The sequence below is a fragment of the Camellia sinensis genome, chromosome 8, assembly GCF_055761805.1.
Source record: "Camellia sinensis isolate YWXY chromosome 8, ASM5576180v1, whole genome shotgun sequence".
Taxonomy (NCBI): domain Eukaryota; kingdom Viridiplantae; phylum Streptophyta; class Magnoliopsida; order Ericales; family Theaceae; genus Camellia; species Camellia sinensis.
The window spans coordinates 134,705,463-134,720,251 of record NC_138968.1 but is presented as its reverse complement, the minus strand read 5'-3'; the positions used below and the strand labels follow the sequence as shown (position 1 = coordinate 134,720,251).

Sequence of the window (14,789 nt, the reverse complement as noted above, 5' to 3'; positions counted from 1 at the left end):
GGACTAGTCCTTTAGCTATGTCAAAGGATGATCTTTCTTCTAGTTAGCCAAGCCAGAGCAACCACTTGTTTCCTGTTAAATACCCACTATTACACATTAATTCATAAACTAAAAGTCATCGATTTCTCAACACAACATCTGAATGATCTTACCAAGTTTAGATGGTGAAAGTTGCCTATTGTCTTGACTTGTGCTGCCATGAAAGACTTCTTGACATGGCCTAAACCATCAAGATGATTCTCTGCAACTTTGTGCCATTGCTTAGAATAGTCCCTTCAAAAACCAATCCATATCGTCCCTGCCAAAGTTTCTTTTTGAAATTATCAATACTGACTTTGTGGGTGTTTGAGAAGTGGTTTTTTTTGTATGTTTTTTTAATTGTAAGATATTATTGGAGAAATTTTTTTTGTATTTGGCAAGATAGTTGGATTTTTTTATGATTCGATGTGATGTTTGTGAGAGAAAAAGTGAAATAATTATAGGGTTTGATGTGATATTTTGTTTGGATTTGTTTTTTTTTTTGTTTTGTAACCAATTTGTCTTTTAGTGAAAAAAAAACCAAAAAATCAAGTTCCCAAACACCGCCTTTGAGCTCATAGTAATAGAATCAAATGTGCACTCAAGGTTCTGAAAAGCGGTTGCGGTCGTCGTAACGGTGGCGGTGACGCGGTTGCGGTTGCGGGGTGTAAAGGCCGCAGCGTAACGGTTGCGGTTACCGGAACTGTGAATTTTTTTATTTTTCGCACAATTTGTAAAAAATTTACCGATACGCATATTTTTTTTTTCTAATCATATTTATTGGGTTTTAAAATAAATTTTGATAAATTTTTCATAATTTTTAAGTATGATCCAATATATTTCATATTTTAAATCACTAGAAAATGATTTTTTTTTACATTTTATTTCAATAATTAATGACTTTATATGTTATAAATCCATATTACACTTGTGGAAAAAATTTCTTTTATTGGACTTAGATGTATAAAATTATTTTTAATTATTATACTTGTGGAAGCATATGTACATTTTAACTCAAATAGTTTTAAAAAAGTATACATCCATAATGGAAGAACTTGACAAAGCACATAACATCATAACATAAATCACAAATAACAGATAGTACATTTTACACAATGTTACGACTAAAATTACATAATGTCACCACCAAAATGAGTGACGTGGTGCATCTTGAGATTCAGATTGTTGAGCTTGATTGTTGCTGCTACCTTCACCCCACCAAAATGAGTGACGTGGTGCATCTTGGGAATCAGATTGTTGAGCTTGATTGCTACTACCTTCATTCCATCCAGTAGGAAATATATAAGTAAATGTGCTTATCATGTCATCCCTTTCTATTTCATGCATTGGGAGAGAAAATGGATACCTTGGCTGAAAAAGATCAACGTACCCTTCTTGAGTTTGTTGATAATTTGGCAAACCGTATCCTAGAGGACCATGTTGTTGAGGGGGCCAAGGATAATTTTGTTGAGGTGGGTAAGGATAGCTCTGGCTATCAGTGCTATAGGATGGATAAGGGTGATATGGATAACTATGACTACTATCAGATGAATAAAGCTGTTGTTCTCTACTTCTTATTCTTCTTTCATCCCTACGGGTATCACTACCACGAAACCTCCTAGGTAGTTGGGGTAAAGGTGCAACAGGTTCTCCAATATCATAATGTTCCCCAACATCACATAATCCAAATCCTCCAATAAAATCTTCACTTCATGCACCAAAACTAGTACCATCACCACCATTGTCGCCGCCACCACCACCACCGTCACCATGAGAAGTGCCATTACCATCACCATCATCACCTCCTCCATCAGACGGTGTTAAACCACCACTATTATCACTTTGAGTTTGTAACAACCCTCATTTTAGTCATACTTGCATACATTTATGGATGATCTTGTTTTAATATGTGCAATTGCAATCTTGTCTTGTTTTGCTTGAATGATTGCTTACATGTTTTGTTCTCATCTGGTGCGTTGCCGAGGTCATCTCAAGCCTAGACACCTTCGAGACCTTGGTCACTTAGAACTATCTTGGAACCCCGTTGGTTGACCTCCATCTTCGCCATGGCATATTGGTCGAGATGTCACCATCTAGGCCGAGGTGCCCATTGCCAGGCCGAGATGTGCATCATCTGGGCCGAGATGTTAATATCTAGGCGTTCTAGATCCTTGAATCCTTGCATGAGTGATTTTGTTCCTGGAATGGTATGACCTAGACCGAGGTGTGGCACACCTAGGCCAGGGTGTGGCACAGTTTAGTCAAGTGTTGTCCTTCCAAGCCGTGTCCTTGCCCCTTGATAGCTGGAGTCTTGTTGTTAGCCGATGTCGTTACTTGCCGGTGTGTTCGTGCCGCCTAGCTTGCTGGGTACGCTTTGTCTTGGTCTTGTCTTGTCAAGTCAGTCACCTTTTTGAGTTGAGCGAATCAGCCGATGCCACGTGTCCCGACAGAGGGATTAAGTCAGTGTTTGTCGTGTGAGGCATTTCATTTTGTATCAATCTTTCCTTTTTAGAGAGAGAAGCTCTAGTTAGAAGGAGGAGAAGTTTAAGCTAGAGAAGGTGACTTCCAAGCTTGATCGTTAGAGCTTGAGCCGTTAGATTCGAGTTTTGAGGTTAGAATCTTAACCTATTCTTGTTGTTCTTATTCATCATCTAGCTGCATTGCACGATCAAACCTGTTTTACACACCATTCATCGATTTAAAGTTGGTTTTAGAAAGAGAAAACGGTTTTCATGTGTTTTTGAAGAAAAACCTCGTTTGATCCGAAAGTTTGCATCAAAGCTCTTGCATTTGTGTTTGTTTTGATAAGATCATTGAGTGTGGGTACCCAGGTCCACGTTTTTGTAGTTATAGCATGAAATCTCAGCTTTTGTATAACAAGTTTTGATCTTTGCATTCATCTTCCTCATGTTCATGTTCTTCAAGTTCTTCATGCTCATGTTCTTCATGTTTATCAAGAGGGAAACCCAGACTTTTCCCGACTTCACTTTTGAATGTGGCCATCGAGGCTACACCTCGGCAAGGAGGTGTGGGACCTCGGCCTAGACCTGGTAGTTGCCCAGCGTGTTTTTCCAAGGATAGGAAACCGTGTTTCAACTTGATTGACTTAGTTTTTGAAGAATGCCGAGGTCATTTGCATGTGTGCTAGATTTGTTTTGAGTAGTGCATTCAATAGACTTTGCCATGTGTTGTCAGGACTTGGACTTGCCCTGACCCCGACGTTTGAAGAACAAGGTGAGTGGTATTTTTAATAAAGCTATGTTATACGTTTGATAAAGTCTTTGCTTTGTCTTGTTTTGAAAGTGTTTGTAAAGCATGAATAATTGTCCGTGTTTTGTATATCAAGTATGAGTTTGTCTTGATGACCTTCGTAGAAAGTCCCTTGTGCTGGAGGACTCTAAATTTTCGCAGCACATCTCGTTTGAAAGTCCCTTGTGCTGGAGGACTCTAAACTTTCGCAGCACCCTTGATTTGTACTCTAGTGTTAGAGGGCTACGGGCCTTTGTAACATAGGTCCCTCGTGCTGGAGGACTCTAAACTTTCGCAGCACATCTTGTCTTGAAGGTCCCTCGTGTTAGAGGACTCTAAACTTTCGCAACACATCTTGTCTTGAAGGTCCCTTGTGCCAGAGGACTCTAAACTTTCGTAGCACCCTTGTTTGAGATGCCTATCTTACTTTGTCTTGTTTTACCACGGACGGTTACTGCGTGGACATATTTGCCGAAATGTTATTATTTATAATATGTGATGCTAGTAAGTATCCCTTGAAACTTTGGAGATTTGTTAGATGGGCAAGGTCTATTCCTGGTTATTTATAGAGTTTTTGTCTTGTATTGTTTTGAAAGGATTTCGGCTATTATTCATGCAAACCCCTTTATTATTTATACCATTCACTGAGTATCCAAGCTCGCCCTCTCTATATATATGTAGGTGATGAACAAGAAGGCAGTGACGCCTAGGTGTGATTTCTGGAGCTTGTTTTGGGTTTTGATTATGTCGGCTTAACCTGCATATTATGTCGGCAGTCTTGAAAATCATGCTTCTCGACTTATAATATTTGTACTTCGAACACGTCGGCTGAGAAGCCTTTTGATCAAGATATATGTTTTTTTGTATGATTGCTATGTCGGCAAAGAAGATGTCGGCAACCTGGCAGACTGTATTCTTATACCTGTAATTCGTACAATTTGTTTATGTCGGCTTGAGGAGCCCTTTGCTAATACGAAAAATGTAACTTGCATTCTGCTTTGTTTGTAATTAAGTTATAACCCATATGTAAATGGTTGCTATCTCATTTGACTTAAGCACAGCTCTTATGGACCACTTGTATTTTAAATTTTGCTTCCGCACTTGTGAGCCCCATATGTTTATACTTTGAATGTGTGTGTAAATCTTGCAAGTTGGCCTCCGGTGATCTCGGATTACTGGCCATCACGGCACCAAACTACTAGGGGCTGTTTGGGGTCGTGACAGAGTTAGAGTAGGAGTTGAGCTTTGAGAAGTGCGTCGAGCTTGATATCTATGGGTGCCACCACCACCGTTTCCATCGCTGCCATCGCCATTGCTGTCATCGTCGCCGGCACCACCACCATCATCTGAGACCAAATCTAGCCATTCAGAATTATCCACACCATCTAGTAAAGGATTTTTCCTTTCTTCTATCCATGGACTTATTGGATCTTCTTCTTCAAATATGCAATCCAAGTTAATAGGATTAAAACTCCTATCAATCTCCTCTTAGCTGCTTCTTTTAACATGTCTCAATTTTAATCTCATGTTATAGGTGATGAAGATTAATCTTTGAATTTTCTTATATTTCAATCTATTCCTTGTCTTCGTATGGATGAGACTAAAAGTACTCCAATTACGTTCACAGTGAGATGATGTGGTGGTTTGACTTAATACTTTTACAGCTATTTTTTGAAGTTCAGGAGCACAACTGCCATGAATAATCCACCACTCAGCTGCACAAAATTACATTACACTAGACATAAGTCAAAATATGATAGAAAATTATTTAAGTATTTATATATTGTAAATTTGTAATTTTGAAAATAAAACCTGGATTTGATTGTTTCCATGCTCTTTGTGCTAAAGGAGTGCCAAAAGTTTCCTGTTTATCTCGAAACAGCAACAACTACAAGTTGGACAATCATTACAAGTAACATTTGCAAAAGTAGATTATTACTATTAAAATTTAAATAATTGGTACGTACTTGATTTGTTGCTTTCACTTGAGCATCCATATCAGGCTCCAGTCTGGTAATGACTTTTTTAAGTCCATCCATCACTTCTCTTATCATTTCATTGGATGAGATAACACCATATTGGAATTGAGGATTTAAAAAATATCCTTCAAAAATAAGAAGACAATTAATAATTGTAAATAAATGTACATTTTATAATTGAAATCGTAACACTTACCAGCTGCATGCAAATCTTAATGCAATTGAAAAGACCATCGAGTATCAATAATTTTCCAATAGTCGGTGTAGTAGCGACAATCTCTTTTAATTGCCAACTTTGCTCTATCTATAGCTTCATATATGAAACCCATTGTTGGCTTCTCATCCCCATCAACCAACCTCAACACTCTGACTAAGGGCTCATGAACTTTACAAAGTTCTGTTGCTTTCTGCCAAAACTCCTTTCCCAAAATAATTTTTTTCATATTGTAAGGTTGCCCAGTCTTTGCCTTCCATCATCTAGAATTCTTCCACTCATCACTATTAAACATAGCTCTCAATTGTTGTTTATATCTAACAATACTCTCAATGGCAATAAAATTTGTAGCAAATCGAGTGATGGCAGGTCGAATCAATTCTCTATCTCCAGTGAATTTTCTCATTAAATCCAACACCCATCCACTATTATAAATGAAATTGGTGATGGTTTTACCATCTTCAATCACCTTTGCTACACTTTTCTTATTAGCTATGTCTTTTAGCATGAGATCAATACAATGTGCTGAACAAGCTGTCCAATATAAATGTTTCCTTTTTCTCATTAACATTTTACCGGCAGCTTTCAATGCAAGTTCATTATCAGTTACCACTTGAACAACGTATTGTTCTCCAATTTCATCAACAACTTTATCTAACAACCCAAAATAATATTCAGCAGTCCTACTAACAATATTAAAGGCATCAATTGATTTGTGAAATATAGTACCTCTATTGCAGTACACTAAGAAGTTGATGATGTGTTGCCGAGTTAGACTGCTCCAACCATCACACATGATGGATACACCTCTCTCTTCCCAAATTCCCTTAAATGATCCTATCCATTTTGTCATTTCAGCATACTCCATGCCCAAATATACTTCAGAAACTTCATAAGCACTAGGACCCTTTACTCCTGGCCCTACTTCAGCAGCAACATCAAGCATGGGTTGTGTATACTCTGAATCAACTGCATTGAATGGAATACGATTATAGAGTATAAACTTGGACACTGCCCGCCCCAATCTCTCTTTTAACTTTTGTAAATTCATTGTAGAGATTTTTCGTTGCTTTGTACTCTTGCTCTTTTGGAGTTCTACATCCATTGCTCTCAACCTTGTTTCAGGAGCATTGGGCTTAATCCAATTACGTCCACTCCCACTAGTTTCACACACGGATTGTGATTGACGAAAAACATTAGCAATACCTGACCCTTTAGGCAATCTTTGACCACTACCCCCTGCACCAGAACTACCACCTGCATCGTATTGTGATCCATGACCTGCAACACCTCGTCTAAATTGTTGCCTTTCCTCCCATTGTTGTTGTGAACGAATACTTGCTTGTCGAGCCCTAGTCATCTCTGGATCAGAGTCAGAGTCATCATCTCGAAGATCTACAAAATCTCTCCCTTCATCCTCATCATAAAGATCATCTCCTCTAATATGTGCTTCCAATTCAGCTTTTCTCTTTTGTTTGTCTGCTTTACTCATTTTCTTATTTTGTAAATGTTTCATCATTTCTTGCCTCACGTCTCTACTAACATTAGGACAAGAATGCACTTGCCCCGTTTGATGTGCTAAATGTTGTTTGAAACGCGTAATCCCACCTTTAATGTGATGTCCACAAAATTTGCAAATAATATGATGCCTAGTGCCTTCAACTTGAGTTCCAAATTTCCAACCAATATCATCACTTGGGGGTTCATCATTGGCACCCTTTTGTCGTGAAATTTTTGAATTTGAATTCTGCATTACAAAAAATAAAAATAAAAAAATTCAACCACTATTTATTGTCACAACACAATACAATAACAAAATAAAAAATATTTATAATTAAATGTTAAATGAAATGATTATAACAAAAATTAACATGACTCATTGGTAATTAAGGGTGCTAATCTCGTGCATTTATTAAAAGTGTAAAATTTGTATATATATATTAATATGACTCATTGTCAACTGTGACTTGAGAGCAACATGTGACCTTTACTTTTATTCTGCATAACTTAAACGAAATGAAAAATACTTTTGTTAAGAGTGTGTTTTTTGTTAAGAATATTAAAATTATTCTACGCATAGATTTTTTTTAAAAAAATGTACAATTATTTGTAAAATACACAAATGAACCTTTTCCATTCTGTTAAAAATAAAAAATTTGTTTGTTCCTAAAGGAACAATTAAAATCTCATAGAGAATTTTTTTAAAAATAAAAGAATTATGAAGAAATTTATATATATATATATATATATTCTTTTTAAGGTTTCCTTTTAATCTTAAAACTGGAGGAACTAATTGGACCATACATGTTATTAGCTTACTGTCAGGCTTGGTCCAAATTCAATTTAGGACCAAACCATATAAAGGCCCAAAGCAACTAGGGCCAAACAAGCCCAAGTAAACCTGTTGGAACTTGAATTCCTTGCATTTATTTTTAGCCTAACTACTGGGTGTGTTGTTTTCGCAATTTATACATTTGGAATTTACATGCTAATATAATCATATAAAAATTAAAAAATAAATTATAAATTATAAATTATTTTTTTTGAAGTATTGATTTTTTTTTCTTTTAAAAAGATATTTAAAAAAAAAATAGTGACTTTAACATTGTTGTCACAACACATTACAATAACAAAATAAAAAATATTTATAATTAAACATTAAATGAAATGATTACAAAAAAAATGCAACCACTATTTATACATTTGGAATTTACATACTAATATAATCATATAAAAGTTAAAAAATAAATTATAAATAATTTTTTTTTGAGGTATTGATTTTTTTTTCTTTTAAAAAGATATTTAAAAAAAAAATAGTGACTTCAACATTGTTGTCACAACACATTACAATAACAAAATAAAAAATATTTATAATTAAATATTAAATGAAATAATTATAAAAAAAATGCAACCACTATTTATACATTTGGAGTTTACATGCTAATATAATCATATAAAAATTAAAAAATAAATTATAAATAATTTTTTTTGAGGTATTGATTTTTTTTTTAAAAAAGATATTTAAAAAAAAAATAGTGACTTCAACATTGTTGTCACAACACATTACAATAACAAAATAAAAAATATTTATAATTAAATATTAAATAAAATGATTATTAAAAAAATGTAACTACTCTTTATACATTTGGAGTTTGCATGGTAATGTGATCATATAAAAATAAATTATGAAGAAAAAAATTCATACATAGTTGGTTTTGGGGCTTCAATCACTTGAGTATTTGTTATCTTTTTGAATAACCTGCAAGAAAAAAAAAATCAATAAAAATTGACATATATAAACTGTATTCATATAATTAAATGTGTTATGATTTTTAGATATTATAAAAAAAAATAAAATCAATCACTAATTAATATATATATAATACTAAAAATAAGTGTATAGTTCTATATATATATTTAAATTAAAATTATTAAATATATCACATAAATTTTATAGATTTTATAAAATTTAAAATTTGAAATCATTGTTTAAAAAAAATAAAAATAAAATAAAATAAAATAATCTTGGCCAGTTGGAGACCACAAGGAAACAAATGCTTATCTGTGAAGTCAACAGTTTGATAAAGAAAGGGGCAGTGCTTATCTTCCCCACGAAGCTAGAGAGAGGCTACTGAGCAAATAAAATTTGATAAAGAAAGGCAAGATCAAACTCTGGACTTACTATTGTTCAACACAAAGGCAAGATCAAGCTAACAAAGGCAAGATCAGCACAAAGGCAAGATCAAGCTAACAAAGGCAAGATCAAGCTAGCAGAGAGGTTCATCTCTTCCATCTCCCTCTTCCCTCTTCTCTCTTCTCTCTCTCTATTTCTCACTCATAAGCATTTCAGATCTGAAAATTTGTGGAATCTCACTTCAATTGAAATTGGTTCATGGGCTGTAAAGGCAAAAGACGACAGCTAAAGGTATGTACATCTATTTCTTTTGTTTTTTCTTTTGAAAATTTGTGGATGTGTATCGGACATCAATCTTCAGCCTTTTCAGCTTTTTCTTTTGTTTTTTTTTTGAAAAGAATCAGCTAAAGATGCCCTGTAACGTTCGTAACGGGCCGTTACGGCTGTTACATCACCGTTACGACTGCTACGACGGCCGTAATGGCCGATACACCTGTGAATTTCAATCACACCGCAAAATCGGGAGTAACGTGTAGTGCCTACCACCGAAACCGTTACGTAACAGCCGAAACCGTTACGTAACACCGCATTTTTAAACCTTGTGTGCACTCCAGGAACTTGATCTATGTAGTGGACAGTTTGGCCATTGAATGCTCAACAGCTTAGGCATTGTCGGGGAAAAACATGGCAAGTGAATACTGAATTTTTCTGTTCATCGTGTCACACTCTCTGTCTTCCCAGTCAAGCTCAAGGTGAGGGAGAAAAAAAAGCACATTCTAGAGACTAAGATGTACAAGTTTCTTTCTTTCCAAGCAATTCAAGAACAAATTTTATCAACCAAATTTATTAGTCAAAAAATGGCTCTGAATTTCTCCAAAATATAAGCTGGCTTTGTTCTTACACATCTTTGGAAAGAAACTTTGAAAAACCCACTAATTGATATTCTCTCGTTTTATTTGAATCGTGAGAAACTCACATCCTCTTACAAAATATCTATCTTTTTCCCTTTTGCAACAGAACTTGAGAATGTTTGAATTAAAAAAGTGGGAAATCTAATCTGGCTCACTACATTCATGTGGTTCGGTATGCTCTATGGCAATGATGATGGAAGAACTTGAAGAAAGATAAAAAGGAAGAATATTATTGAGAGAGTCAAAATTTTATCAGTGGAAGAAGGCACTACCTAAAACACCATTAATCCTGGTATCATGGGGTGTGATTTGCACAAATAAAACTCTTTATTTATAGTTCACCACATATTTGGGCTTAGAGGACCTGGGTGTGTGAACATGGAATTTTAAAGGACCTTTCACAAAATTAAGCAGAAATACAACTCTTAGATAGGTCTTTACAAATTCCAACCACATCCAAGTTAGAGTGGTGTGAATGGGGAACTATACCAGACATGTTTTGACAGTTTTCTTCCCTTGTATCAAAGTTTAAATCCAGAGTAAATTGAAATCCTAAAATTTATTCGTCCAAAAACAAAAAAACAAAAGGAGAGAAAGAAATACTCAATACTTTAAACAATCAACTGTATTTGTTTGTTGAACTCTACTTGCTTTATCTTGGTCCCGATAAAACTGATGGAAATAATTGGCTAGCAACAGCACCAATGGCATCCACTTGGTTACCGGCAGCTCTGATTGCTCTTTGTCCACAGGAGTTGTAAAGTTATAATCCAAATTGTTTGCAACTTCTATAGAACCCTCCAAGACCTTAACCACCACTGACATGGAAGGCCTCCTTGAAAAATCACTTTGTAGACACCACACAGCAACCCTCATCATCTCCACAACTTCTTCTCTATGTATCTGCATGTCATCATTGTATTTATCAATGATATCCAAAAGTTGTTCCTCTTCTGCTTTCCTCTTAAATAGACTTAGTAAATGCATATCTTCTTCAGGCTGAGACCTATCCAAATTTTTGCGCCCACACAACATTTCCAAGACCATGACACCAAAGCTATAAACATCTACTTTCTCAGTGATAATTGAGTTCAACCATTCGGGAGCCAAATAGCCTGGTGTTCCTTTCATTATTGTTTCAACTTGGCTTTGGTCCTTATCAATTAGTTTTGACAATCCAAAATCAGAAATTTTTGCATTGAAGTATTCATCTAAGAGGATGTTTTGGGGTTTGATATCCAGGTGAAATATTTTCTTCCTACATTCCTCATGGAGATAGGTTAGTCCCTTGGCTATATCCATGATGATCTTCTTTCTGGAATGCCACCCAAGAGTGAGGCCTTGGTGCCTGTGGAAGATCCATGTATCCAAGGATCCATTGGACATATACTCGTAAACTAGAAGCCGATATCATTTTTCAGCACAGAATCCAATTAATCTCACCAAATTGACATTGTGAATGCTGACTATTGTCTCAACTTCAGTTAAGAATGACTTCTTAAAATGACCAAAACCATTGAGACACTTCACTGCTATTTTGGTGCCATCACTTAATGTCCCTTGAAACACTGACCCAAATCCTCCTTCCCCGAGCTTGTCATTGAAATTGCATGTCATGGCTCTCAAATCTTTCTAAAGAACCTGGTAGGCATCCCTGGTACTTGATCGACATAGAACTCATCAAGTTCCTCGGATTCTCCTTTATTTCTAAGAAGGTAAAAGGAAAAGGCAACCACAAAAACTACACCACAGAAAGCTCCGAGACTGGACCCAAGTATGATTATGAGTTGCCTTGATTTCTTTTGAGAAGAATGTGCTGGTGAAGATGGAGATGGAAATAGAGCAACAACAACAGGAGCTGAGATGGAGATGGAGATGGAAATGGAACAACAACAGTAGAAGACGGAGATGGAGGTGGAGGAGAAGTTTGAGATGGAAGTGGAGGAATTGGTAAAATAGAAAAATATGGAGGTGGAGGAGAAGTTTGAGATGGAGGTGGAGGAATTGGTAAAATAGTTACCGGTTGGGCATTGTTGAAAGGTGCAGAGGATATGAAAAAGGTGATAATTGTAGCAGCATCAACAACATAATAATAAATAGTGCAAGAACAACAGCAACAACAACACAGACCCATTGGAGGGTGGTCTATGTCTATCCACTAGAGCTCTGTTTCTTCATCTTGTTCACTAGTCTTTGGTTTTCTTTTGGGAAAGCAATGGAGAAGAAGGTGTTGAAGAAGAAAGGTGAGTTGCAAATTTCAGATTTCGTATCTAGCATATGCAGAATTGCTAGGAAAGTGTTGCATTTCAAATCACTCATAAATCACTATTACAAATAACAAAACAGAAATGTTTGGGATCCAATTTGATCTTGGCTCCTGAAATGTGTGCGTGGGGTCCACCCATGTATGTGTGGGCCCCACATTATGAGTGATTGGGATGAGAGTAGGATTGTGCGGGTCATGTTTGTGTGGGTATCTATAATAGAATTGATGACAAAAATGTTATGAACCCACGTACTCTGTCCTAGATTTTTCTTGAGTGATTTTTCTCGAGTGGGTTTTTTTTTTTTTTGGGATGGATATTAAATTGATGTAGTGTGAATACAAAGTATAAAATGAATTTAATTCAACTTGCTTGGCTTGAGTTTTATGAATTCACTTTTCAGATAATTGAAATTTTTTGTTTTCATTGAATATTTTTAATATTTGAAGTATTTTTTTTAAAATACCTAACATAAATATACTTAAAAAGTACAATATTTGTAAAATAAATTTAAAAAAATTTACTAAATAACAAACATACCAAAAAAAACAAAAAATGAAAATACAATAATATATTATCGTATTCTTATGTATTTATTAATTTTTTAAGATATTTTTTTTTATAAATATTTTACTTTTTATATACATGTAAGTAAAGTGTATCTAAAAAAGTAAAAAAATTGTTTAAAATTTTAAAAATATTCAATAAAAAAAACGAAAAACAAATAACTCAAATTTTAAAAAATTAAATTTAAAAAATTGAAACGAAACACAAAGTTATTTCTGCGTAAAATTCAAACTATAATTTTTAAAGGGCCAGGTTTGGACGGTGTTGTTGGATATGTGAGGCCTATCACGGGTTCTATTTTGATAATCCGAATTGTTCAGTATATAGAGCTCGTTGAGTACTTTATTCTTGTAAAAAATCACGTTGATCGGATATCGATACCTACTTGATTAAATCAAATTTTTGTCAATAATTTATTTTGAAAATTATATTTTCCATTGACAAAAATTTGATCTAATCAAGTAACTATTAATATCTGATGAACATAATTTTCTACAAGAATAAAGTACTCGACAAATTTTATACACTAAACAAGTCAAACTATCGAAATAAGAACCGTAATAAACATCCACAGATCTAACAATATGTTTCAATTCAATCTCACACTGAAGATAAGCCTCGTCCATTTTTAAATCAAAAAATGCTTGAGACTCCATTTTTTGAAGACCCTCACAACTTCCTTTGGATCTCCACCTTTGATATACAAATGAGACTCACTCATGTATGTGTGAAATTCACACCATCAATGATAAAGATGCAAAAGAGATTGTAAGGGTCTCTAAAAAATGCACCAAGGATCCTCTAGAGTTTTTTTTTCCTAAAGTTTCTTAAAGTGATGTGTTGTATGAGTAAGATTTAATGCTAAAAAATTGATATGACTTGTCATTAAATCTCAACTATACAAAAATTTTAGGAAAAAAAATTCTAAAAGATCCTTGAGATTATTGTTGTTTTTAATTATTGTTGTTTTTAAAACCGTTCACAACAATTATTGCAAGAGTCCTTGAGATGTTGTCTTACGTTCCCCACTCCTTCTGTTACGTCAAAAAGCGCGTGGACATTTTGTTGACTAATAAAATAATATTAATACATGCACAAACAAAAAGATCGGACTTTGATCTTCTCGTTTAAGCACTATTGTTTGTGACAAATGTAAGGTATTTTTATAATAAGTTTAAGCGAATTTTTTTAAAGTCTCCAATAGTAAGATTTTATAAAATAAAAAATATATAATTGTTTGTATTATATTTTATTTATTTTTTTTTATCAATTATAGTCTATTAATTATGATTAAATTCAATTATAATATGTTGATCAAAATTATAAACTATTTTCAAAAAATAATCTTGACCATATTTATTATTATTATTATTATTATTATTATTATTGTCGACATACATGTTAACCTGACATGACATATGTGTTAAGGAAGTGTCATGATGACATGTTAAATGAAGAGTAAGAAAGTTAGCCGTTGCGGCAATTTGAAACTTAGTTACTGAGATCAAGGTGTCAAAATCAAATCAAGCACCAAATCTGTAAAATGATTCCTATCAAACATGGGGTATATATAATATTGAAGAAATCATGGGCTTAACTTGTCGCTTTCTCTCACGCGGTTGAGCCTACGAATAGACCAAGAGAGATATAAAGAAAGAAAAATCATCAACTATCAATCACATTTGCAAAGAGTTATTTAGGAATAGTATTAAAGTAGCCATTTTAGGAGTAGATTAAATTAGGAGTACTTACGTGTAGGTCCTAATAAGTGAACTTATTATCTAATAGGTCATATGAGACAAATTTGTCATAAAAAAGGTTACTAATTATAAGTTTTAACGAGAATTTATAAAAATTGTGACAAAAAAAGTCATTAATTGTCAATTTTTAGCAATATATGTAAAAAATTGTCACAAAAAATTATTTTTAGCGACAATTTTACCAAGATTTATT

General features: G+C 34.2%; 1 protein-coding gene, 1 long non-coding RNA gene and 1 pseudogene across 4 annotated transcripts in view; 1 reads left to right on the top strand and 2 right to left on the bottom strand.

Moving 5' to 3' along the window:
* Positions 1-615: 615 nt before the first annotated feature.
* Positions 616-9,304, bottom strand: LOC114296253 (uncharacterized). Of its 2 annotated transcripts, none has more exons than XM_082883532.1 (6): positions 9,143-9,304; positions 8,666-8,719; positions 6,190-7,207; positions 5,235-5,371; positions 5,080-5,155; positions 616-4,982 (listed from the first exon to the last, which is right to left on the bottom strand). In XM_082883532.1, exons 3-6 carry the CDS (start codon positions 6,977-6,979, stop codon positions 4,756-4,758), a joined length of 1,230 nt encoding a protein of 409 aa, XP_082739658.1. In that variant the 5' UTR covers positions 6,980-7,207; positions 8,666-8,719; positions 9,143-9,304; the 3' UTR covers positions 616-4,755. The 2 variants fall into 2 exon arrangements, 1 of the variants encoding a protein (XP_082739658.1); XR_014338255.1 differs by having other exon boundaries at positions 4,839-4,982; positions 5,443-7,207.
* Positions 8,873-14,789, top strand: part of LOC145797133 (uncharacterized) — a 32,431-nt gene continuing 26,514 nt past the window's right edge. For both annotated transcript variants that reach the window (XR_014338257.1, XR_014338256.1), the window contains exons 1-2: positions 8,873-9,238; positions 9,311-9,385. This is a non-coding gene — a long non-coding RNA (uncharacterized LOC145797133). The remainder of the gene's footprint in view (positions 9,239-9,310; positions 9,386-14,789) is intronic.
* LOC114277339 (G-type lectin S-receptor-like serine/threonine-protein kinase SD2-5 pseudogene) lies at positions 10,538-11,846 on the bottom strand (annotated as a pseudogene).